General features: G+C 46.4%; 1 protein-coding gene across 5 annotated transcripts in view; it reads right to left on the bottom strand.

Annotated features, from left to right (window-relative positions):
• Nucleotides 1-25,094, bottom strand: part of EGFR (epidermal growth factor receptor) — a 191,218-nt gene extending 166,124 nt beyond the window's left edge. For 4 of the 5 annotated variants that reach the window (XM_032643822.1, XM_032643820.1, XM_032643818.1 and 1 more), the window contains exon 1: nt 24,898-25,094. In XM_032643822.1, the coding sequence (XP_032499713.1) occupies nt 24,898-24,985 (88 nt within the window). In that variant the 5' untranslated portion in view covers nt 24,986-25,094. Of the gene's footprint in view, nt 1-23,908; nt 24,854-24,897 lie in introns of those variants that run through there. The other variant, XM_032643819.1, reaches the window with a different exon arrangement.
• Between the last annotated feature and the right edge of the window lie 669 nt (nt 25,095-25,763).

Below are 25,763 nucleotides of genomic sequence, written 5' to 3' on the forward strand. Positions count from 1 at the left end.
AGCCACAGTAATAAAAAAGTAAAAAGAAACAGCTGAAATACATTTTAATAATGTATTTTATTTCATGCAATATACCCCAAATATTTTTGCCTCGAGGTGTCCTTAATTTTAAAAAGTGTTAAGATTTTTCACATACGTTTTCTTGTCCTGACTTAGTACAAGAAAAAGTATGTGAAAAATCTTATTTTTAACATTTTGAAAAATCCAGTACATACTTTCGACACACAGCACATCTTAGTTCGGACAAGCCACATTTCAAGTACCCAAAAGCCACCGAATGAGGCTCATGGTTACCTTATTGGATGGCAAAGGTCTAGAAGCCACATTAATAACCATAGCGGCGGCGGCAGCAAAAAAATAGCTAATTTTTGTTGAGCACTTTCTACATGGCAGGCACTTTTCATGCATCACTTCCCTGAACTCTCATCACGGCCCTAAGCCCTAGCTGCCACTGTGCTGGTGTTTGGCAGGTGAGGAAACTGAGGCATAAAGAGGTGCTTCTCAAGGTCACACAGTCCCTAAGTGATGGTGCTGACTCTGAGGCCGCAGGACCCTCTGTGGACACGGTCCAGAGTCCTCCCTTTAGGCCATTTCCCTTAAACTCGGCAGGTACCTTAGCTACCGTGAGGTCTGACCCCCTTTTACAGATGGGAAAACTGGGGTCAATTACTGGGAAAAAACATATAATACAGAAATTCAAATTAAATTCTATCAGTTACGTAGCTGGGTGTAGTCACACTAAATTTGACTAAATGTGTCTAATTTATAAAAAACGTGATCAGTTTGGTTCTCTAAAACTTATTAATTTATTCAGAGAGTGACACTTGTATTACATTCATATAGAGAGGGCAAGAACTAATATATATAGTAAACATTTTTAAAAAGTCTTACATTTGAAAATACCTATTTCATTGTTTTAGAACTAATAGTTATGTCGAGGTCTTCAGCCCCGTTCTATTTATTCCTTGATTTTTCTCAACTAGGGTGATGCAGATTTGGGGGAGCTTGAAGCCTAAGCAATCCTGGAGGCTCTTTTTAAAAGAAAGCTGGGAGCAGAAGCGGGAGGGTGCCCAAGCCAGCACTGTCTGCTGAGTGGGTGTTTTCCTGGGGGTCTGTATTAGCACATAACCCACAGGGCCCTGCAAACCATGCCCATGAAAGCAACCTTTTCACTTGGCAATCGCAGAATCTCTGTGGACCTCAAGTTTCTTTCTCTGTTAAGTGAGAGTTGGACCAAGAGCCCGTCAGTTCTGAACTTATTCATTCACTCAACAGGTACTTATGGAGCTCCTGTTGTATGCCAGGCGCTATTACAGGCATGACTTTAAAGTTCAAGAAATTATTGTGTTTTATGACACACATGAATTATGGGGGGCGGGGAGTGTTACTGAACTTGAGCTCACAGCCAGATGTGCTTTCAAGTTGGCCTCCAACTCCAACAGGACCCTTGGTCACCTGCCCTGCCCAAATGCCCAGGGAACACCCCACAGGTGTGTGGCCCTGTTCCAAGACTCTAGTAACTCCCTTTAGGCACGGCCAAGAGCATGGTGACTTAGCCCTTTCGGGAGTCTCAGGCAGCTGGTGGGCCAGCACCCCAATACTGACACAGTGATCCCTGCCTGGCAGAAGGTTTCCTCCCCCTCTGCTAGGCCAGTAGGTGTAGTGATCTAAAACCTCAGCGCACACAGCCTCACTTTCAAGTACCATAAAGCAGAAACAGGCATGCATTCACTGCGCACTGTGTAATTCAAACTCTTAAACGCATTTCATCCTTGGGCAGGCTGCTATCAGAGAAAGGCTATTTCAGAATGGAGCAGCTGCCTTCTCTCCATGACAAAGCTGGGCTAGAACAAGCTGGGTTTTCTTCTGGTTCTGGGGAGCGGCGTGGGGAGAGATTTCTTCACCTAATGGCGCTCTTGCACTGCCAGGAGGGGGACAAAAGAAGGGAAAAGAAAAGCACGTGTTTTCTGTTAAATTTATGTTGTTTCTACAACAGTGAGAGAGCCAATTTCTGACTCCAGGACCTCGCGGATTCCTTTCTAAGCAAGTTTATGGGTGGGTATAATTAAGGCGTCTTCCCATGACTCTTGCTTTCACTCAGTAAGCGTTCAGGTTGGACAGGCTGGTGCAGGTGGAGGTGGAATGCTGGCTCGAGTGCAATCATCAGGAATGCCAAACTCCAAGCCGGCTGCTGCACTGCGGGCACACAGAAAACCCAGGCGAAGGAATAATTAACTCAAAGCCAGGAGGAATAAAGCCCGTGAGTGTATTCTGGTGTGATATGAAAAAGACGGATGAGTGAGAGCTGAATACGGTTGGCTTGGCCTAGCCCAGGGTTTCCCCACCTCGGCACCACTAACGTTTTGGGCTGGGGATTTTTCTTTATGGCAGGGACTGGCCCTGGCCTCTGCCCACTAGATGCCTATAACACACCCCAGTGTGAAAACCAACAACTGCTTCAGACATTGCCAAATGTTCCCTGAAGGGGACTGGGGGTTGCAGGGAGCAAAACTGTCCCCGGTAGAGAACCACTGGTCGGGATCTGCATATCCCTGAATCTGCTAACTTGATTTGCAGTTTAAGTCCTAAGTTTGGAGGTAACACCTCGCGTATAGTAGTCAGTCATTAAATGGCAGTTTGAAGGATAGATACTATTTGATTTGAAACAGGTATTTCTAAAGGATGCCAGCTTATCATATTTGACATTTAAATGTGATAGTCTGTTTTAAAAACTACAAAAGGAAGTTCACAGACAGCTTCTACTTCCCAGTAAAGTCACTGACGACGCTAATTTCCATTTCCAGAGGTAAATGGGAAAGAAGAAAGAACTATTTGTTAAACGTGTGCATGCAAAGCCAAGACCAATGCTCCTCCCCAGACTCATGTGTGCCAGCAAAGTGTGACCTGCTATCATTATTTTGTTTAGATAGTTCTTCTGATTCCCTCTATTTTATGTCTTCCGGTTTGAAGATTCAAAAATTTATCTGGTCGATGGTTCAAAATTTTATAATTTCCTCATACACTTACGTAGAGTAAATTACATGAACCGCCTTTGTAAAGGAGACTCTCACCCCCGCCCACGCTACATGGAAATATAAAATGAAACAGAGGAATCCTGCACTGAGTGTGAGAAAGCATACGATACTTGGGATATGAGTCACAGAATTCAATGAACTTTGCTTTCCCTGTCCTTGAAATTCAATTTTATTTCATTGAAGCCCCTCATTCAGTACCTGTGGTCTTCTCATCAGTGTACCAACTCGGGGCAGATCCAGACATATAGACAGACAGGACCTGACTTCTGCCTCTTGTCAGTAATAAATAACCACTAGCCACTTGACTTTCACAACACTCTGGCGTGAAGCAAACTCACTGTTCATAATGTTTCTTGGGCTACAGTTAATAGTTATTTCCAAAATAAATGAAAGTCAAACTTATTTTTCTTGGATGTAATATTTAAGAGTTGTCATGGTTATGACCTTTTAATACGCACTTAAAGTCACCTTATCGTATTCCATGCAAAAATAATTAGTTTTCTTTTAATTGCTAAGGGAGCTCTGAAGATCAGATGTTACTCTAAACTGCCTGCCAATTTCTACTAACTTTAATTAAAAAAAAAAAAATCTATGCCCCTGAGTTCTTTGGATGATGGTGAATACGGCAGATAAATCTCAGACCCTTCTATATGAAGAGGTCGAATCATGAACGCATGAAGTTAAGATATGTTTTTCCTTGATAACTCAATTTTCATCCAACTACTAATTCCTTAAAAATACTTTTAAACCAATGTCTGTTCTTGACTTTAGAGATGAATGCTCTGAAATGTAAAAGAAGAAAACACTTGGCACTCTCCTTCAGACATGCTTGTTTTCCTATGTACTCCAAATTAAGTATAAAGAAGGCCAGTGAGAAAATTTACGAATTGAGATCATTATAATCTAACCATCTGCTGGTTTAGAAAGTCCTCCCCCCTTTTTAAAAATACATTCTTGCTTCTTAGTGAATAAAGATGTGTTTCGATTTCGGAAGTTTATTTGAAATGCAATCGTACCCTAGATATGTTCGATGCATTGCAGCCAGTATTTATTTACTGCTCTCTACGTACCTGGCATGGTGCTGGGAGTTATGGGCTGAATGAACCAGAAGCTGCTTGTCACACGGAGCTGACAATCTAGTGAGAAATTTGTACCAGAACATAAATAATCTAGAATGTCCTATAAGAAGTGCAGAGTACCTCAGGCTCACTCTATGGTTTTATATGTAACTTCTTCCATCATCAGTGACTGACTCCATGGGTGTAGCTATGACACTTCCCACCACAGAGGCCCAGGCTAATTTACTACGGCGTCCACCATGGTGGACGGTGCAGAACGGCCTTGTGAACTCCTGAAGGACATGCGGTTGCTGGTCACTGAATGTAGATTTCCAAACAGAGCCACACGTATTCTTTGTCACATAGCTAATTTCATTCCTGGATGAGTAACAAACATCTTCTGATATAGATGCAATGCAAATAAAATTATCACCTGATAATTTTAGAAGTTTATAGTGGAATTCTAAATGTTCCAATGACCTCCTACCTAGTTAACAGCATAAAGTATATACAAAGGTTACCGAAGTTCTCAAGCTCCTATAAACAAGATCAGATAAACATCCAGTGCCTATTGAATGTTAACCTGATATTTTCTGGGAAAAGGCACGCTGTCCCTAAAACACAGTTGTTCAGAAAACATGTTTTGTAAGTAGACGCTGAAAAACAAAAACAAAGAAACATCTCTCTCCAGTTATGTAGTGATCTGATGGGGAAACTGCAGAGCAAAGAAGAGTGAGGAAAGCACTTTTAAACATTGCTCTGTAGCAGTTCAAACCAGTCTTGAAATAAAAATAGCAATGCGTAAGTAAAAGGCATCGCAAAGGTCTGATTCACCCATTTTGTATTTACCAAAGGTTTTCCCTGATGGAGCACACTGTCACAGCACACAGAGGATGTAACTAACACAGATCTTCCAAGCTCACTGTCTTCTTAAGCATCTCTGGATCCTACTTGACTGTGGGTCTCAGGATTAATATTTCTTTGAAGAAATGCAGTATATACATATACAGTAGTTCTGTGCAGAAATCTGACAGGCAGTACAGCTATAGAGGCATGATCCATCTTTTATACTTCCCTAGGGGAGTAATTCCTCCGACCTCCACATGGCCAGATTCCAAGCTTGATGCAGAAAGGTACCCTTACAACAGAACTTTTTGATGAGCAGCTTTCTTTGTTGTAACAAGAGCCAGGGGAGACAAGGCTGGATCTACCCCATACAAAACTTGTTTAAAAACACCCTGTGACCCTCATGGAGCTCTGAATTTCTGCTTCACTCTCAGTGTATTAGTTAAGAGGACAGTCATGTGTCAGAGCTTAATCAGTTGGTCTAAGAAAGACAAAGGTATCAGCTGGGAGCAAACCCACAGAGGACCCATCTCTTTCCTTCATTCTCAGTAGTTTAGGGACAGTTCTTTGCTCCCACGCCTGGGGCGGGGGTGGGGGGGGGCTCATGTCAGGCAGTGCTTCCTTTGCAACCATTGTGACAGCATGACAGAGTACGGAAAAAACACGGGACGCGCAGAATTTATTTCTTAAATATCTACACACTCAAGCATTCCTAGCCTCTCTCTACAAACGAACGCCTCAGTACTAACCCCACAAATGACTGCTCCGTCTCCGACCAGCCCCGGGACAGAGGGGCTCTGCCTCAACCAAGCACATTCCTCTCTGGACAGAGCTGAAATGACTCGTGCCTCCGCGGGCCTCTGCTGTCCCTTCTCAGCCCCAAACACTCCTCTCCCTGTCAACCTGAAGAGGCAGGTGTGGCCCCTAAAAGTTCCTCTCCTTCCCACTACATATCCTCGGTTGTTATAACGGTTCTTCAGGCTTCCACACTACCCTGCCATCTCTACTGCCCCTCGCACCTGTTTTCCAGGTTCCCTTTAAAGCGTGGCGTATACAAACAGAACTTCTGATACTTGGTTTACTTCTGCTACCCAGAGTGTTTGATGATCAGGTCCCTAGTACAGTACGTTGGACAAGGCACCTACCTGTTCGTTCCTCTGAGCTTCATTCATTTAGAGTGAGGTTTCTCACATTTAATACTGTATGGGCCTTCTTGACAGAAAAACAATGTCCACTGGACCCCCAACTGGAGAAACACTGAAATTATAAAAATTCCGTCCACACGCCTCTACTTCTGGCCGCTTCTGGGTAACTGGTACGAGACTGTCCTCCTGCTACAAACCACCAGAAAACTGAGTGAAATATTTGAGGCAACTGTTGTCAGGCAGCAGCCACTGGTCAGTGCAAGGCTGAACGACAGAAGAGAAGGGAAACGCATGGTAAATGGGTGGGTCAGTATAAAATAGCAGCTTTCCTTTTCTCCTCTTAATGTCCTTATATACAAGTGACTGTTAAGATATCGCTAGAGGGTGAGGTTTACCTACACACATGCGTACCATCGGGTTGTGATTTATTGCTACAAAATGGTTCAGCCCGCACATAAGTTCAAAAGAATTTATAGATTATGCTCAAAATGAATAAACAAGATTTAAAAATCTCATAAAGTCCACAGGCTCTTCCCCCAAAGGGTACATCTGTGGCCCCCAAGTTTGAGAAAGCAACTTTAGAGCAGCTTCATAACTGCCGCCACTACTTACTAAGCTCAAGAGGGGGAGCGGGTTTGCTCCCCAGCAGCCCCAGGCGGGGATGCACAGTGGGCTCAACGTTGTCATAGGGACCAGCGCACTTGCGCTGTGATGGGTTTGCTCAGCCCTTTTCCTGCGAACGGTCATACTGTTCACAGCCCCCTCCCTCCCTCTCGAGGAAGATTCACTGTTGAGGAAAAGGCTGCAGGCAGGGTGTGTTTCCTCCAGTTTCCGGATTGTCACTTTCACACTCCTGCCTGCTCTGTCCTTAGTCTGACACCGGGGTTGTGGCCCCCACGGTACCGGACTTCCCAGGGTCTCCCCACCTGTGTGTGCTCTTTCCTAACGCCAACCCACCTGAAGCCAGGTTCTCCGTTCACAATCACCCTCCTGGCCCATCTCAGGCCCCGTTTGTAAAAACCCTTCCAGGTGCCACACGAAAGGACGGCCGCGTGCACGGTGCTGGACCCAGCACTGAAATACTGCAGACAGCCTGACCGACTCCCTCCCCGCAGCCAGTCCCTGACGGCTCCTTGCCCCAGCTTCCCATCAAGTGTCAAAGTATCCATCTTAGAATCGGCATTCAGAACTGAGACGGGTCTTTTAAGGAAAGTAGTAAGTTGTTCTGAGCAGGAAAAAGAAGTCAGCATCTTTCTGGCAGCTTCACCAAAGGATTGAAATCTTACCTCTTACCACTATTAAGCTTATGGTAAACAATTTTAGATGTCAACTTAGAAACGTCAAAAGAGTTCAGAGATTTTCTGAACCAATTCGGTTCTGTGAACACAGAAGCTGGGGCTTGTAATCTACCGGATCACCCTGACAAAGAGATCAAAAAGGGAAATGAGGCTATTTTTTTTTTAATTAATTAATTTTTGGCTGCGTTGGGTCTTCGTTGCTGCACGTGGGCTTTCTCTAGTTGTGGCGAGCGGGGGCTACTCTTTGTTGCAGTGCATGGGCTTCCCTTCGCAGGGGCTTCTCTTGTTGTGGAGCACGGGTTCTAGGCGCTCGGGCTTCAGTAGTTGTGGCACATGGGCTCAGTAGTTGTGGCTCGTGGGCTCTAGAGCGCAGGCTCAGTAATTGTGGAGCACGGGCTTAGCTGTTCCGTGGCATGTGGGATCTTCCCAGACTAGGGATCGAACCCGTGTCCCCTGCATTGGCAGGCAGATTCTTAACCACTGCGCCACCACGGAAGTCCTCGAAATGAGGTTATTCTTGCATGATTATTCAAACAAGATAAAATGTGTCAAAGGCTCTGAGAAAGCTGTGAGGGACTCTGAAAGCGACGTCCTGATTCACAGCCACACACCAGCATCCCAGCAAACCCATTCAGGTTTCCTGCGACTGTCACTCCAGTTCTGAAGAACTCACAAACGACATGAGACCAAATTCTCACTTTCGGAAACTTGATGGAAGGAATGGGCTTCTGGACTGCAGGCTCGTTTGGGCAGAGACTACATTTTCTGACTATGGAACCCGGCCCCCAGCAGCTTCTTGGTACACAGTATATGCAGTAAACATCTAATGCATGCCTACTGTGTTGAACTGGACTGAAAAGTTGGAAATGAAACATGAATGTGATTCTGCTAAATTATACCGATCTACTAAGATAAAGCGCCCCCGCTGTCTTGCGAGCACAGTTTATGGCTGTGCACTGGAACAGGTGTAAGAACCAGGGCTCAGCATGCTTGGGGATCTGGGAATCTCTAGAGACTCCCACAAGAGGATCTGCGGTATGGGAATGCATTTGTTGCGGGCACTGGGAGCTGTCTTTACCACGGGATTGGTTTTCTCTTCTCTTTCCCTGTGTGGGTCTAAATATAGCTCCATGAGACCCTGACACTGGGAGGTAACAGACAGGGAAGGAAGATGTGGTGACCCTCCAATGACACTGTCCTTCTGCAAGGATTCTGCAGTTGGTGAGTACCTGTTAAAAGAGGCTTTCTCCTGGGGGGCTATTTTACGTATATGTAAGAAGAAGGAGTATACCACTCTGATGCTATCCTTTTCCAACCCTATATTTAAAAGAATTTGTAATTAACTTAAAGTGAAGTAACAGGAAGAGCAGTCTCACTTTGAGTTGAAGAGATCGTTTTGCTATTTATACCAAAAGAAAGAACAGATGCAATGCCTTGACTTGGAAGTCTAATACTGTCCTTGAGATCCTGAATTTTCTAATAAAATCTTGGCTTTCCCTATAGGTTTTTTATCTTCTCTGCCTAGTGACTGTGTGTCCAGTATTTTAAACTTAGTATAGTATAACGTACATGTAGAAAAGTGTACAAATCTAAAATATGCAGGTCCATGAATTCCTCACTGAGTGATTCCATCTGTGGAACCGGCATCTGAATCAAGAAACATGACATCACCAGCGATCCAGAAGACCCTCATCTAGGGCACCGATAATTAAAGAAGGCAAAATAGGGCTTCCCTGGTGGCGCAGTGGTTGAGAGTCCGCCTGCGGATGCAGGGCACACGGGTTCGTGCCCCGGTCCGGGAGGACCCACGTGCCGCGGAGCGGCTGGGCCCGTGAGCCATGGCCGCTGAGCCTGCGCGTCCGGAGCCTGTGCTCTGCAATGGGAGAGGCCGCAGCAGTGAGAGGCCCGCGTACCACAAAAAAAAAAAAAAAAAAAAAAAAAAAAAAAAAAGAAGGCAAAATAGACCAAACAGATGAGAATAAACCTGGGTTGGACGTAACGGTACACACACAAAAACCCAACCACTTATGATCTGAACACAATATAAACTTGGCAAATTAACCCCAAAACTAGAAGAGAATGTTTGGCTTGTCCAATCTATCAAGCAAGAAAGCAATCTATCTCTCTATCGCTCTCTCTGTTTCTCTGTTTGTCTGTCTGTCTGTCTATGTTCTCCCTCCATCCCTCATTCTATTTCCTTCCTCATGCCTCCATGGCCTCCAAATTTAAACACCAAAATTTTCTTAAAAAAAAAATTAACTTCTAAATAGTACTGTGAAGGCTATGATTTCTATATTATCACCTTACTAGCTAATTAAAATAGTGAGCATTTAGCCTAGGTTATAGTAGATAAAGATGTCAAACTAAATATTTAAAACTTTGCTAAGATGTTCCACTGGGGGCAGTTGGGGGTGGGTGGGTGCACAGGACCTCCCTCTGCCTATTTTGCAACTTCCTGTGAATCTGTAATTCTTTAAAAATAAAAAGTTAACAACAGAAAGCTTTGCTGTTGCAGCAAACCACCATTCATATTTACATAAGGTGGTCAGTGTTTTATTTTTAGTCTAAGGACTACAACAATTTCAAAAGTCTTCTGAACATCTCTATTAAGTAAAAACAAAACAAAAAATTATTGAGAAAAAATAAGATCCAAATACTAAGTTCAGACAAATACCTACTCTAAAGTGTGTTTTTTAAAAAACTTTATTTACTTTATTTATTTTTGGCTGCATTGGGTCTTCATTGCTGTGCGTGGGCTTTCTCTAGCTGCGGAGAGCAGGGGCTGCTCTTTGTTGTGGTGTGCGGGCTTCTCATTGCAGTGGCTTCTCTTGTTGCAGAGCTCGGGCTCTAGGTGTGTGGGCTTCATTAGTTGTGGCTCGCAGGCTCAGTAGTTGTGGCACACGGCTCAGTAGTTGTGGCTCGCGGGATCTAGAGCGCAGGCTCAGTACTTGTGGCACATGGGCTTAGCTGCTCCGCGGCACGTGGGATCTTCCCAGACCAGGGCTCGAACCCATGTCCCCTGCATTGGCAGGCGGATTCCTAACCACTACGCCACCAGGGAAGCCCTGAAGTATGTTTTGAAAGTGAAGAACTTATTCTCTCAAACGTTATCTAGGGAAGGTACAGCAGTTTACTTCCTTAATCCTAACTTTCCTAACTGCACGTTTTCTTTTCTCCCATGCTTTAAAAAAAAAACAACAAAAAAGAGCTAACCATAAAGTTAATTTTCTAAGAAAATAATATGCTTGTTTCCCAAAGGCTTACGTGTCAGGAGCGCTCACTGCTTCCCTGTGTGTCCTGCCTGTTTTCAAATGGCCCGCTTGCAGGCAAGCCACATCTCCACGACTGTGCTGTGTGACTCCAAAGAGCTCCAGGATGGCGAGCCCTAGCATGAAGGTTAGAACGCCCTTCAACCCAGCTGTAAATCAAGCGTCTCATGAATCTTCTCACTGTTTAAAGCAGCTACGCTGCTAACAATGCCTACGGGATAAATTATCGCCTTCGGACTCTTAGCTTTTCCATTTTTGGTGTTTCTTGCGGCAAAAGCCATTTATTTTTACTCACGGATTTAAAACAACTTTAAAAATAACTTTTATATGCTGCTGCTAGGAAATAGCAAGTCTCTAGCATGTTCATTCATGACCTACCTGTTATCTTGCAAATTCAAACACAATGATCAGTAAAATGATAGATAGATAGAGAATTGGTACATTTTCCTGGTCCCACAAGAGCACCTGCAGGCCTTAGTACAAACTTGGTGAAGAACCAGAAAGCGAAGGAAGTTCTGAGGCTGGTGCCACAGATGAAGGAAGCAGCCTCCGGGCAGGACATGTTGCAGCTCAGGACCCACCCCAAGTGCACTAAGCATTACCTGAAACAGCTTCATTTCAGATCAAATAATAATTGAAAGGGGGAATACAGACCCATTTGTTTCTTTCTTTAGAAACTGAACTGTGGCTGAAAGGGCCAAGGGCTCCCGGCAGGGCATCTGTCCAGGGGACCATGAAGACATAAAGGTGGGGGAAACGTGTGTGGCCGTCACTGCCACGTGTGCTGCAGTGATGAAAGGAGGGTGAGCAGGCCAAACGGACGAGAAATGGGCCTTCACAGTGGCTGGAATAAACGTGCTGATGTGAAAACAGCACAGGAACAAATCATCAGGTTGTACGATGAAATCAGCAGCATTTTGAAAACTGGCCCAGGGCCGTACAGGAGCAAGACAGCAACAATGCTCTTCCGAGGGAAACTGAGGCCCTGACTGGGTCCACTGAGCCTTCCCTGCCTGGAGCCCATGGCCTCCTGAGGATCCCGAGCCAGGGTGGGCATCTGGGGCCGGAGACCTGCAGCTGCTGAGGACGCCGGCTCTCGGGCAGGGGCCAGGGCCACGCTGCCTGGGTGGATGAGCTCCGTAAGCGGTGTGACATTGCCCCACCCCAGGCTCCCCATCGACAACAGCGATCATAAAGGTCGTGGTGAGGGTTAGAGGTCAGAGTGCAAGTCAGCGGCACTTCACACAGTGATAACAGTGAGCTCTTCTGGAATGGACTCCATCCTCTAAACAAACCATTTGCTTTCATCCTCTGAGTAGCCCCAGGAGATAAGCACCATTACTGTCTCCATGCTACAGATGGGGAAAACAGGACTCATGGGGTTACTCAACTTGGCCAACGTGCCCAGCAACCAGGGGGAGACTGACCCAGACCCCACACGTTTCTGTGAGCGTGCAGGATGCAGAGCCTCAGTAAGTAACTTTTGCCCAGAAAAAGAACCACACAGCAGATCCAGAGATTTTCTGATATATTCCTTGTTTTGTATATTTATATTTTAGTCCCATGTACACATTTTATTTTTCCTGTTTACAAAAAATTGAACATCAAACAGATGGTAGCGAAAATAATAATAACGAATAATAACGAACGTTATTATTGCCTTTTCTAGCATGAAAAAGTCATCCGTCAAATGTTGGTGATGACTAGTCCTAGAATCGCTGGTCGAATGCATTCTTTAGCTTATTATAATAACGTTTAGATTGGAAAAATTACTCATAGACGTGATCATTTTGGACACAGAACCAGTGAAATTCACAAACATCCACCTAATGGAAGCCTTTGTTTTCAGGGCAGTTACTCCAAGAGCCCTGAACAATTGGCACATGCGGCCTTTTGACCTCTGGTTTGGTGAGTCCTCTTCACCCCACAAATGTAGTCAATTCTTGGCTGAGAAAGTGTCCTCTTTCCCTGTTTGAGTCAAGAAACCCCAGAACATTTTCCCCATTTAATAATGACATTTTAATAAATGACATACACATTCCACTTTACAGCACCCCAAATATAAACGGATACAGATTCTTCAGAAGAATCAATTCTATACCAACTAGTGGGCACAGAAAATTGATAAGCGACCAGAAGCATCTGCGGCAAAATGACACCAACAACACAGCGAGGACAGTCACAGGCGGCCAGAGGGCAGTGGTCGCACGTCTCTGGAGGTGGCACACACGTGCCGCCGACCTGCAAACGTCCCAGCCGCATGTGTCAGGATGCACACGACTCCCACCTGTCAGGGCCAGCCAAGACACACCAGGAGGCAGAGGTGTGGGCAAGCGGAGGTCTTCGCGGAAAGAAACTTCACCGATCAAACGCTGAGGAAACTCATCTGCAGACACGCTCCTCCCATCTCACCGCACGAAGCCATTTCCTCAGACAAGAGACGGGCTTCATCATCCCACCCTCTCCCCATCTCTGAGAGACACTGCTGAGTTGGCATTTTGATGGCTCATTTCAAAACCACTGGGTGTTAATTTATTATCATCTGTTACTTTTAAAGCTCCTTTTAAACTCAGCCCATGCCTTTTCTGGCTCGACAGAACGCCTGGTGAACAGGACATGTGACGGTCATGAGATCAGGACTGCGTACTGTTATTACATTACGTGGTACCCAGTGGTTCCCTCTTAATTAAAAAGCGACCTTGTACATAGTGTCCAAAAGTCACCTGGCCTGTGAAACTTCAACAAACATGCACTCAGCATCCCTGCACTCACCACCGTCGCATTGCACCGTGGTTGCCACCTCGGTCTACCTCTCCCTTGCCACCTAGACGAGAGGATGCAAGCCTAGAAGGGGAATAAAGTCCAACGCCTCCCCAAAATGAAGTCCAAGGAAGAAAGAAAAAATGCAACAGAAGAACGCACTCCTGAGAACTGTCCCCACCGTGGCATCAAACACCCCATTCTCATTGGCTCCTAGGATGGTTTAGACCTTGAATTTTCGACTGCTTCTTTCCCTGGCTATAGTTTGAATGTTTTGTTTCTGCAACTGGGCAACATTATGACTATTTAGTAGCCGTTGCTCAACCTAAAAAGCTAGCTTTTCTAGCCAAGACTTTAAGGACAATCCCTATGTCACGAGGGAACATGGACTCAGGTACCCACCCAAGTCCTCCATCAACCTGGGGCTTTCTCACTTAATGCCCTCCCCCAGCCAGGGACATCATTAAATGTGCATTTAAACAAGAGAAAGTCTCTGGAGGCCGAAAGTGAAGTGAAAATCTGAGCAACTCATCTGACTGACTCTTTACATTGTCCAGTTTCATCAAATTGCTTAACTGTCTGTTCTGCCTTGGCTGGGCAGACTTTGCTGATTGAAAGTGAAATGGCATAGCTTTTGCCCAAGTAACTTTTGCAAGACTTAGAGGCTCAGTTACTAAAGTGGCCCTGAAATCAATATATTAGCTGCCTGTTCACTGTAAGGGTCTATGCCATCTCAGGCTGCAAAAATCACGTTCTCAGTGACAGCCCCTACACCTGAGTACACAGGCTGCACTGCAGATCAGTTAGTCAGCCTACAGGGACCTCCCTGGTGGTCCAGTGAGTAAGAATCCGCGCTCCCAATGCAGGGGGCCTGGGTTCGATCCCTGGTCAGGGAACTAGATCCCACACGCATGCCGCGACTAAAAAGTCTGCATGCCGCAACTAAACATGCTGCAACTAAGACCCGGCACAGCCTAAATAAATATTAAAAAGTAAAAAAAAGTATTCAGCTTACATACAGAATTTTCCCTATTTCACTTGATAATTATGAAATATAAACATGCTCTTGGGGAATTTCTGCTGGAGTACTGAAAGTTTCCACTATGTTAGGAATAAACAATAACTGAAAAAGGCTCTTTCCTTTGTAATGGAGGAGAATGAACACTGTATCTGGAAATTCTTTGAGGAAAGGTGTCTCTCCATCAATGTGGGGCCCACCCACCGTCATGTTCCTTGTTCCATCCATTTAAACGACAAAGCTCCTCAAAGCGGGACAGCTTCATTTTTGTAATAAATTCTCCTTAAGTCCACACTTCCAAGGATGATACTTGCCAGAATGGCTTTGTCTAAAGGGTATGACGTAGACGTCAGCATCCCTGGAGAGCACACTGTTTGTTAAGTGTGTCTCTTTTCATCATAGCTGTTTACACACCCTAATGAACTGAAGTATGTGCTTCATTTAAATCACAGAATACGATTCTTTGCACAACTGTGTAAGTAAATTAGCACACTTTGCCACACGCATTGTGAACTGACCCAACTGCTACATCAAGGTGCTTTCTCCCCTGATTTTTTCTTCAAGTATTTACAGGTCTGGCAAATTTACATAAGCTTACGACTCTTTAAAATAAAGTTATACTTTTAATTTCTAAAGTAAATGTCTTCAAGGCTCATAAATTCAATGCCTGTATCTTATGCAACAGGCTATTACAACATATATATAAGAGACAACTCTCAAAAAATACGTCACAACAAGAGGAAAAGTGGGAAAGGAACAATACAGAGCAGGAATTGTGAGGGGCATTAAAGACAAGTAATAGATGTATAACAGAAATGTTGAGGAGTGCTCTATGTTAGTTTTTTGATTCACAAGCAGGACTAAAAATGATAGGAAGCATCAACAGCGAAGAACCAGGGACATCTCAGAGGAGGGGTAAGGAGAGTGTGCGGGACATCTGACACGGGTAACAGTGTGTCACCTGTGTCAGATGCGTCACCTGTGTCAGATGTGTCACCCGTGTCAGACGTGTCACAGGTGTCAGATGTGTCACAGGTGTCAGATGCATCACCTGTGTGACATGTGTCACAGGTGTCATATGTGTCATCTGTGTCAGATGTGTCAACCATGTCAGATGTGTCACCCGTGTCAGATGCATCACCCGTTGTCAGATGTGTGACCCGTGTCAGATGCATCACCCGTGTCAGATGTGTGACCCGTGTCAGATATGTCACAGGTGTCAGATGCGTCACCCATGTCAGATGCGTCACCTGTGTCAGATGTGTCACCCATGTCAGATGCGTCACCCGTGTCAGATGTGTGACCCGTGTCAGATTCGTCACCTGTGTCAGATGCGTCACCCGTGTCAGATGTGTGACCCGTGTCAGATGCGTCACCCGTGTCAGATGCGTCACCTGTCAGATGTGTCACCCGTGTCAGATGCGTCACCCGTGTCAGATATGTCACAGGTGTCAGATGCGTTACCCATGTCAGATGTGTCACCTGTGTCAGATGTGTCACAGGTGTCAGATGCATCACCCATGTCACATGCATCACCCGTGTCAGATGCATCACCCGTGTCACCCGTATCGGATGTGTCACCTGTGTCAGATGTGTCACACATGTCGGGAGACAGCGTGTGTTGTGAAGCAGGAAAAGCTCTCGGCACCTAAGTGTTGACTAGCCCAGTAACCATGGGCAAAGTGCAGAACCCCTGCAAGCCTGGGTCCCGCACCTTCAAATATGGATAATTATCTTCATCCCGTTGGGTTGCTGGGAGCCTGGGAAAGATGGATATTAAGGCATTTTGTAAACTGTGAAGTGATGTATAAATGCAAGGTGTCATTATTATTATTATGACATCAATGTTTTAGCATCTAAATTATAGGGACAATACATTTATTATCGACATGTTTAAATATATATCTTGCATGCATTTAGATTTGCTTTTAATTTCATAGACAGTTCCAGCTGGCAGGAGGCTCAGAACCATCTGGTTTAGTTGTTTTTTGGAAGTTGAAACTAGGAAGGTAGATTCTAATCTGTTTTCTCTTCCTATTGTAACTAACAACAGATTACTGGGCGGAAAATACATTAAGCTACATACTAAGGAAAACTTCAGCAACACCACCTTTAAGGAATGATACAAGAATATGCTTATTTGTACAAAAAAATCATAAATACTGAATGTCTTTGATACTTTCTAACTTAAAAAAATTACATAGTGTATTATTGCAGTCACTCGTCAAAGTTTTTCACTGCAATCTTTTGTCGAAGTTTTCTTTCTCTGCAAACGCTTATTCATAACAGCTTCCAAAAAGACGGAAAGAGAGAAAGCGAGGAGGAAAGGAAGGACGCAAAGAAGGCAAGGGAGGGAGGACAGATTAAGGTAATACATTATTCTCACTCATAAATATGTTCCATGCATAAAGTCTATTAAAGTATCAGGAAATGGCAAGAGAAAGAAATCAGGAAGTAACTGTAAGGAAAGGTTTCTGATTCTCTATTAACTCTGTAGCAAATCAAAGCCAAGAAAAAGTTCTGAAATGCATTGTATCTAAAAATCAATACCTTAAATACCAACAGGTGATACAATAATGCTTCGACTAGACTACCACCTTTTGCTTTTCTGTCATTCATCTGGACTTAATCAAAAGTAGTGGGGTGTTTTTTTTCTTTTCTTGTGAAAAGAGGTGATAATTTTTAAACTTTCTAATATTATGTTAAAGTATACTTTAGTTAAAAAAAAAGAAAGGATCTTACAAGTTAGTACTGGAAGAAACTTAAAATAGTTTATCTTGTTCAGCACAGTTTTAGCCCTCTACTCTAGCTTATGATGCATACGAATGAACTAAGAGATACTGCGTAAATGCAGAAAGGGTATGGCAATAAAATCTCCCTACAGACTTCAGGTATTCCACATGTGCTGGTAAATAAGTAAAACCAGGTTTCTGATATCAAAAAATTTTTTTTGCAAAACTTTCTGAAATCCCATTTACAATTATAAGAGATTTCTGGGAACACTTGCCTGTCCTTAAGGACTTGCACAGATCCAATAAATGATTTGTTTTTATTCCAGACACTAAAGTAGAGATGAATTTATGACTGAGGGCAAAGAAACTAAAGCATGCAGTTTTTCACATACATTCAGTTTGTCAAACTGAGAGACTATATGCAATGCATCAGTTTTCTCCAAAACCTAGAGTAAAAGGAAGGAACTTCAGCAAGTGGTCATAATGATAGCATGTGCAAAGGTCTGCAACTGCTAAGGCCATCATGACGTCATCTACCATGTGCAGGCCTGCACGTCTATAGCAGTAAAACCTTCAGATATCACATTTCTGCGATCAAAATAAAATCCTTCATAAATGCTCTTAAAACAACTGCTAAGTAAACAGTGGTCTAGAACCACTTCCATATTTCCTTCCACTTAAAGGCAGGCATGAGTGTACAAGGGAGACTTTCGCAGTCACTAATCCCTTGTTACAAATCTGCCTGGTTGTTTCCAAATGAGCTCTGCAAATAAACAGGTAGACCTGTACAATTTTCAACAGTGAATCAGGAAACAGATGTCTTCTAATTCATAAGTGATAGTGGCTCGATTAATCTGAGAGATTTTCTGAGTTCAATGTGATTCAACATGTATTTATTGTGTCTAGAATGATGCAGACTTTTGTTGCCGTTTTCTCCTTGCTTTCTGTAGTAGGAGTTAAATAAAGGATCGGACGAAGTCATTTTTCTTATTCACAACAAGCTTTAGGGACAAATCTTGCTATTGGGGAGAATGTTAAAACTATGAACTATAATCCAGATTCTAGTTCAATCCTTCATATCTGGTTAATTTTTAAGAAGATGACCAAATGACCATTTTATTTTTTAAATATAAAATGTGTCAGCTCTCGGGCACTTTACTTTTGACCTTGTAAGTTTCCTTATGCTCATTCAGAAAAGGAACCAGGAAATGCTAAAGCCTTCACCTGTGCATTTATGAAGTGGCCAGCCATGGCGGGCCTGCTGCCGGACTACCAGCCACACTATCATCTCTCTCTTTTCCCTTCGCATGGAGACCAGGTAAAAACCTCATTCTCTGAGCTCCAGCTAAATGTCCTCTTTCTGAGATGCTGCCGCTGTCCCAGAGATAGACGCAACCCCTTTTCTGGGCTCCCACCGAAACCCCCATCACGTCTATCATGAGACATTGTGCTACACGTGCCCCCGCTCAGCCCTGCAAACTGTGCATCCAGTAAGGCCGAGCACAGTTCCTGCGTTCCTCGAGTGTGTACCCAGAACCCAGCTCGAGGCCTGCGGGCAGCATGTTAGCAGTTCTCGAACCCTGGCCCCAACCTCCAGTACCTTATTCAGAGGTCTGGGCTGGGGATTCAGGAATGTGCATTTCTCTTAAGTTCAAGGCGCTACTACTGCTGTCTTGGGACATAATCTGAAAGCCACTGTAGTAGACTTCTCATGTATCAATTCATGAAAAAAATGCAACTCTGAGACTCATTTATTAACGAAATATAAACCAGCCCCTCACTCCTGAGGAAGCTGATGTAATGAGTAAAACATGGGAATCAGAGAACAAAGACAAAATTTCTTCTCTGCCGCAAGCTATACACACCACTTACTCCACTCATCACAACCCCCTAGGGAGTTTTCAAAAGTATGTGCCGGTGTTCCATCCTCCAGAAATTTTGACTGGACTGGCCTAGGGTGCAGCAAGGCACCCTCTTTTTCAGAAGCTCCTTGGTGATTCTAAGGAATGTTCAAAGTGGAAAGGCTGCTTTTTTTTTAAAAAAAGGAGTCACCTCCTGGTCTTCTTGGTTCAGTCACTAACGTACAAAACCAAGTAATCTGATGCTGTCCTAAATAAGACACGGCGGATTCCCATCTGAGGATGTGCAGTGGTACACAAATACAATTCCCACCGTACTTCGATGCACGATATATTATTCATCAGTTGCTGATAACCGCCCCGGTCAGGCTGCTCACCATAGCAGCCTAGTCCGAAAAGCAGCTGGTGATCTACAACCTGGCCAGGCTCAGTAATGGACGGTGACCGTGAGCATAAAGCAGGCTGGGGCGAGCTGTCCTATAGCCAAAGACAATGCCTGCAATTGAAACGTCTAATAAAACAATTCAAGACCACACGGCTCCCTTGGGCTCCAGACCTGTATGCTCTACTGCCTCCAGGACTTTTCCCATCTGAGCGCTGCAAATCCCACCAATCAACTCCATCCCGCCTGGAGCGTTTGCAGCCTCCGTGAATGGATTTATATCTGTCCAGGCTTCCGAGTCAGAAGCCTGTGTGGCATCCTGGGATTCTCCATTTCTTATACTCGTTACACACAGTTATCAATCAGTTCTACCTCCAGATCTGCCCGAGTCTCTTGTTCTGCAACCTCACTGGTCCTGCCACATCATTTCACCTGCAGGAGTCACCCATCTCCCCAGTGCTACCGTTGCCCCTATAATCCATCCCCCACAATCCTGCTAGAGTCATCTTTCCGAAACACCAAACACGTCACGCCAGTTCCTAGCTTCGAACTCCACGGTGCCCCTCCCTTCACACATAGCTCCCCGCGAACTGGAGGCTCTGCAACTCTCCCTTTCCCTCCCATCACACTGAATCACCAGGGCTCTTCAGGACTTTGCCACTCTTGGCACTTCTCTCGGAATGCCTTTCACATCATACATCATAGTCTCTGGGGAAATACTCATAGCTCTTTGCAGGCTCAAATGAGTAATCCCTTCCATTTGGGGCTATACCTGGTCCCCTCTCCAGGTAGAATTCAAAGCAAGGACTAAATACCAGAAGACCTCTTTATCCTGCATGGAATTCTATCATCGCTCCTGTGACATTTTCACACTTGTTATCTATAGATCTCTCTTCCCATACTTGACTTCTAGACACTTAAGGGCAGGTATCAAGTCAGATTCATTCCTCGAGTTCAAAATGGGGATGGAACAGCACAAACTGTCACCATGGCTCGAACATAAAGAAAAGAAAGCAAATAAAAGCCAAGGCTATAATACATAGCAATACTCATCCTTTTATTCGAAGGAAGAACAACAGTGGTTAACTTATGTAATAATAATTAAATAAACTCAATTAAATGAACTAAATCAAGGCCATGTTTGCTGGCCCCCTAGTAACAGGTGCAATTGTGGCTATAACAAGAACAGTGTACAAGGCATTCTCACCTAACCCTGAGTCCACTAAATTGCAATTTGAGACTCTTGATAATGACAAGTTCCAGACAGAGCCAGAAAAGATACTTGGACTCTGGGTTTTTCCATGAGAACCCACCAAAATGGGATATAATGTGGGGCAGAGAAGGAAACTCTACCCCACACTCAAGCTTTCACAGACGACTTTCTTAAGCAAAAGCTGCTGAAATTTGGTAGGAGTAAAGTTTATTTTAAGCATATGCAACTCACAGATGCTCAGTCAGCAGGGTCAGACATTTGATCTTATACTTCAGCGTCTTCAGAGATTAAAATGTCAAATCCAGTTCTTAGCTTCTAATGAGGCTAAGTAAACAAGCCACCACTGCTCGCCGGCCCCAGCTACCCCTCCTGCCCCAGCTGGCTCAGGGAACTTTCTAGACAACTGAATCGAGTGTTTCTATCTAAACCTGTTGCAAGGAAGCTGGACCTGATGACTCTGAAAATGTGAAAATTTCCGTCAAACCGGTTATTTGGCATAAGTCTCAAAGCCTGGATCCTTGCCCGAATTCAAGCTCACCTGCTTACGCCCATGGGCTGGATGGCAGACTATCCTTAGATGCTGTGCAAAGAGACAACTGTTGGAATTTTCTCAGAAAAGACAAGCTTTTAGAAGGAAGATGAAAAAGAAGGTATGGGCAGAAGCTCTGATGCAAACGGGAATGACCTACGAGAACAAGCTAAGATGTAAGTTCTGTTCCATGTGTGTTGATGGTTCAGAAATAAGCCAGTAATAATGAACTGAGACCAAAAATGTTTCTTATCATAATTTCGAATGCCCACAAGTGACAGAAGAAAACAAAAATGGGATTTGTTCAGCAGAAATCTGAGGGGCATAATATAATTTTTAAATTGTGTCCACAAGGAAACAACACATGGGTGAGCCATGTTCTAGAACTTGGACCTTTTCTCAAAACATACCTCTGTTGGTAAAACCATAAACCCGTTTCTACTATACTAAGTCAAAATGAAAACACAAACACACACACAAGCACAACTTTCACAGCAAGCCACAGGGCGAGTGCCAGCCGATTTCTTAGGTGTCCTTCAACAAGCCATGTGTCCGCAACACCCTGACCCCGCCCCCGTACCAGGGCTTGGGGCACCGGCATGGGGCCATCTTCTCATAAACACCGTGATCATCAAGGTAATGTTAGAGCTGGCCTGCCACTCCTGTCAAGAAAGTTTCAGACACTAGCTGCTGGTCCTGGAGCTTTGATCAAAGGAAAAACAAAGAGTATTTTCTTTTCAAACAGGGCAGAATTCTTCCTCTTTATTGACACTACCTCTAAAAACATTTTAAAACATGTTAGTGCCATCACATGGACCAAGTCTAATGACACAGGACAATGGATTCTGGCAATCGCCTTCTTCAAACTTCAGAATAAGTTTCTGAAAATCTATGGACTATAAAACTAAACATTTGAAGCCTGAAATGGCAGTCCAAAGCCGATGGGAGCTATCAGCCTGTTACGGCTAGACGGAGCCACCCGGGTGTGGACAGATGACAGACACACAGACCCTGGTCTCCTTTTCAGATCTGAAAAGCGATCTACTAATACTTAATTAGTGGTCCAAAGAACCACTCTGGAAGCAACAACAGAAACCATTAAGATTACCCCTGCCCCTTTTAATTCATAAAGTCTGGCACATTCTGTGCACTCCATAAATATTCGTTGAATTGAGCAATGAGGGCTCAAGGACCTGGAGCTGGCAAGGGACATGTCCACCTTCACACAGAGCGGGAATAAGGACACAGGCTCCTGGCCTCCAGGCCAGTACTGAGTGGCAGTCCTCTGGTCTCCTTAGAGGAAGGAGGGTTCACGCTGGATACAATTTGGAATCCCTGAGTCTGTCCTCTTCAATACAGCCCAGACCTACTGAACCAAGGATGTCCTCAGAGGAGGGGCCAGGCAGGCTGGCTTGGCTGGGAATACCACCCAGGATCACTTCCGGAGTAGCGCCTTCACCTTTCCGTTTTGCAAGAGCAAGGGGCTTGCTCAACATCCATCCAGCAATCTCCACGGTCATTGCTCACTTGGTAATCGAGCTCCTCCACAAAAGGTGTCTCCTGAGGACGGGCAGCAGGAATCCAGACCACACGCCAGGTAGGTTCCCCATCCCCGGTCCTCTTCCTCCCCTGCCAGTTTCCTACATCACACACACCAACAGGGCTCCCCCAAAACCAGAACTCACACAGGACAGCACAGGCAGGGGCTGGGGGAAGCCCTGAGTTTGAATCCTGCCTCTTGCTGGCTGTGGGAAAGTCGCTTCTCTGTACCTCAGTTTCCCCATATATAATGAGAGGACCCACCTCGTATGGTCGATGCAAGGATTAAGAGGACACTTAAAACGGTGTCTGACAGGACTAAGTGCAGGAAGAACAAAAGACACCATATCTTAGAACCAAACAAATCTCTCTAAAATGAGTAAATTTTCTAGAACAGAACTGACCAAATTTGATTGATATGGGTCTTTCACACTTTTTGTTAATAATCTGCCCCTTACACTTTGGTCTTTTTATGTTACTTTAACCCAATGACATTTGCCCACCTACTCTCATTATTCTATCCAGGAGGGTTCTGTTTTAAACAAACACGGGAGTAACAGGCAAATTAAGTGGTATTTATATATTTCTTAGAAACAAATCGCCAAGCACTAACAGTAGTGTTCACAGAGCTAACGGCAAGGAGCTGGGAACATTTCTGGAGTGAGAAAAGCGATGCTTTGGAGGCACTCCAAGAGTTTCACTTAAAATAAGGATGGGGTCCCCTTGCCACCTGCCTAGAAGAACCCTATTGTCAACTGATTCAGGCGCAGGACCACAGCCTCCCGGGTTCACAGCATGGAGTAGGGGAGCCCATCAGTGAAAAGACTAATCCCTTATTACTGAAATCACCCCCACGTCCTCGTTCCCATATTTTTGCAAGACTGTTAAAACTCCAGATGTTCCAAAAGAGCTTTGTAAATGGGCAGGTAATCTCTCCAGAGATTCCACCTCCATTGCCAGTGACTGCCAAACCCAGCTGCCCAACAAAAGCACCGGAGGAGCTTTTTAAAATACAGATGCCAGATCTCACCCCAGCCCAGAGAAATGAGAAAGTCTGCGGGTGGGAGCCACACATCATTTGTTTTGTTTCGTTTTAAAGTCCAAGTGATTCTAATTTGCAACCAAGTTTGGGAACCACTGCTTTATGCCTTAGCGCTCCCACAGCAAAGGCGCTCAGCCCCAAACCCAACTCCCTGTGCCAATGACATCAACAGCAAGTACAGACCTGACTCTCGGAACCCGGGCTGCTCGATCTTGAAATTGTGCAATTAAACCTTCTGAGGCATGTTTCTCGCGTCAAGTGACTTTACGGTCGGTAGTCACGAAGCCAGACTCGCTCATGTTGGGTCTGGGCAGGGCACACATGAACCATGGACATCAATCCTTTTTTTTTTTTTTTTTAGTTAAGTTTAATATTTTAGTTGGCCTAATGTCAAATTTTTCAAAAAGCTAGAAGACACATCCCAAAGAGAAAAATCTCTGGATTTTGAGGAGGAAAGCGTGCTGTGAGTCCTGTTTTGAAACCGCGGGGCCCCGGCCAGGAAGGGTTCCGCCCCTGGGGCGTTCGCACCAGGACCCGGCTGTCGCGCCGAGGCCGGTCCCACCGCTCCGTCCACTCCACCGCGCAGCGCGGACACGCGGCCCAAAGGTTGCAGGTGGGGACGAGTCTCGGGAGTCCCGGGAAGCCACCACTCACGAGAGCCCACCGTCTGGGAGGGCGCGGACGGCCGGGGGGAGCTCGCGGCGGCAGGGGGGCCGCGGACGGGCCGTGCCGAAGGGAGGGGCGGCCCTCCCAGCCGCGCAGCACAGGTGGCTCGTGTCCGGGACGAGCTCTCAGGGTCAAGGGTGCGCCGGGAGGAGGGCTCGCGGGGTCGGAGAGCCGGCCCGGGGGCGGGGCGCGGGTGCGGAGGGCCGCTCCCGTTCCGGAGGTCCGAGGGGGCGGGATGGCCTCCGCGCCTCTCTTCGGACCCCGGGCCCGGGCTGACTGCTGACGCACATGCCGGGACGCACCCGCCCCGCACCAAGCGCTCGCCAGGGCTTCCACCCGGCGGAGGACAGGAGAGCGGACGGGAAAGCCACGCTCCGGGCTCCTCGGCCCGCCGCGCCTCGCGCCCGAGGTGCCCCGCCGCCCGGAACCGAGGCGCGCGTTCCTCGGCGGCCCGGCAGAAGCGCGGCCGCCCAGGACGGGAAGGACGGCGGCGCGGGCAGCCTTACCTTTCTTCTCCTCCAGCGCCGGACTCGCCTGGAAGTGCGCGGCCAGCAGCGCCAGGAGCACGGCGCGGCCCGCTTCGGAGCGTCGCATCGCGCCGGGCTCCGCACTCGGTCGGGACGCAGCGGCGGCCGTGCACAGGGCGCGGGGCTCGGCGGCGCGGGGCGGACGGGGCTAGCGCGGGGCCGCGGGCGTGCGCACCGAGCCGGGGCCGAGGCTGCGCGCTGCGCCGGCCGCCAGGATGTCTAGCTCTCTGGGGCGGGGGCGGGGGCGGGGGCGCTGGGAGGCCGAGCCGAAGGAGGAGGGACCGGGAGGAGGGGCGGACGGCGCGCCTAGCGGAGGAGGAACCGGCGGGAGGAGCGTCGGCCGGCAGGACAGGGGGAGGCGGACAGCGGCGGCCCCGGGAGCGGGGTGCCCGGGGAGGGGGCGTGCGGAGCCGAGCGAGGCCTCGGGAGTTCATTGCCGAGCCGGGCGTTCCTCGCGCTGTTCCTCGGGACGCGTCCCCGCGGACTTGCCTGCTGTCTCGTTGACCCAGCCTACTGCGAGCCACTTTTATGCCAGGGTTCCCGTTTCCCTTCTTCCTCCCTTCAACTTGCCGAGCAAACTTGTTCTAGCTCCGGGCAAACTGGCCGAGCCTTAGGCCAAGGCCGGATGATGGTACTTAGGGGGAAAGCACCGATTTATTCTGGCCCCCAACTCCTCTGAGCACCCCGGCCTCCCAGTGGGGGGTCAGCGGCGGCCTGGCCTCCAAGAAGGCTGTTAGCCGCGCCCGCGTGCGTGGATGCGGTGGGTGCCTGGCCTCTTGAGATGCGCTCTCAAGTCCGAGGGTCCTTCGGATCCCGTCAGGCACCCTCGAAGTCGTCTGAAATAA

The sequence above is a fragment of the Phocoena sinus genome, chromosome 9 (genome assembly GCF_008692025.1).
Source record: "Phocoena sinus isolate mPhoSin1 chromosome 9, mPhoSin1.pri, whole genome shotgun sequence".
Lineage (NCBI taxonomy): Eukaryota > Metazoa > Chordata > Mammalia > Artiodactyla > Phocoenidae > Phocoena > Phocoena sinus.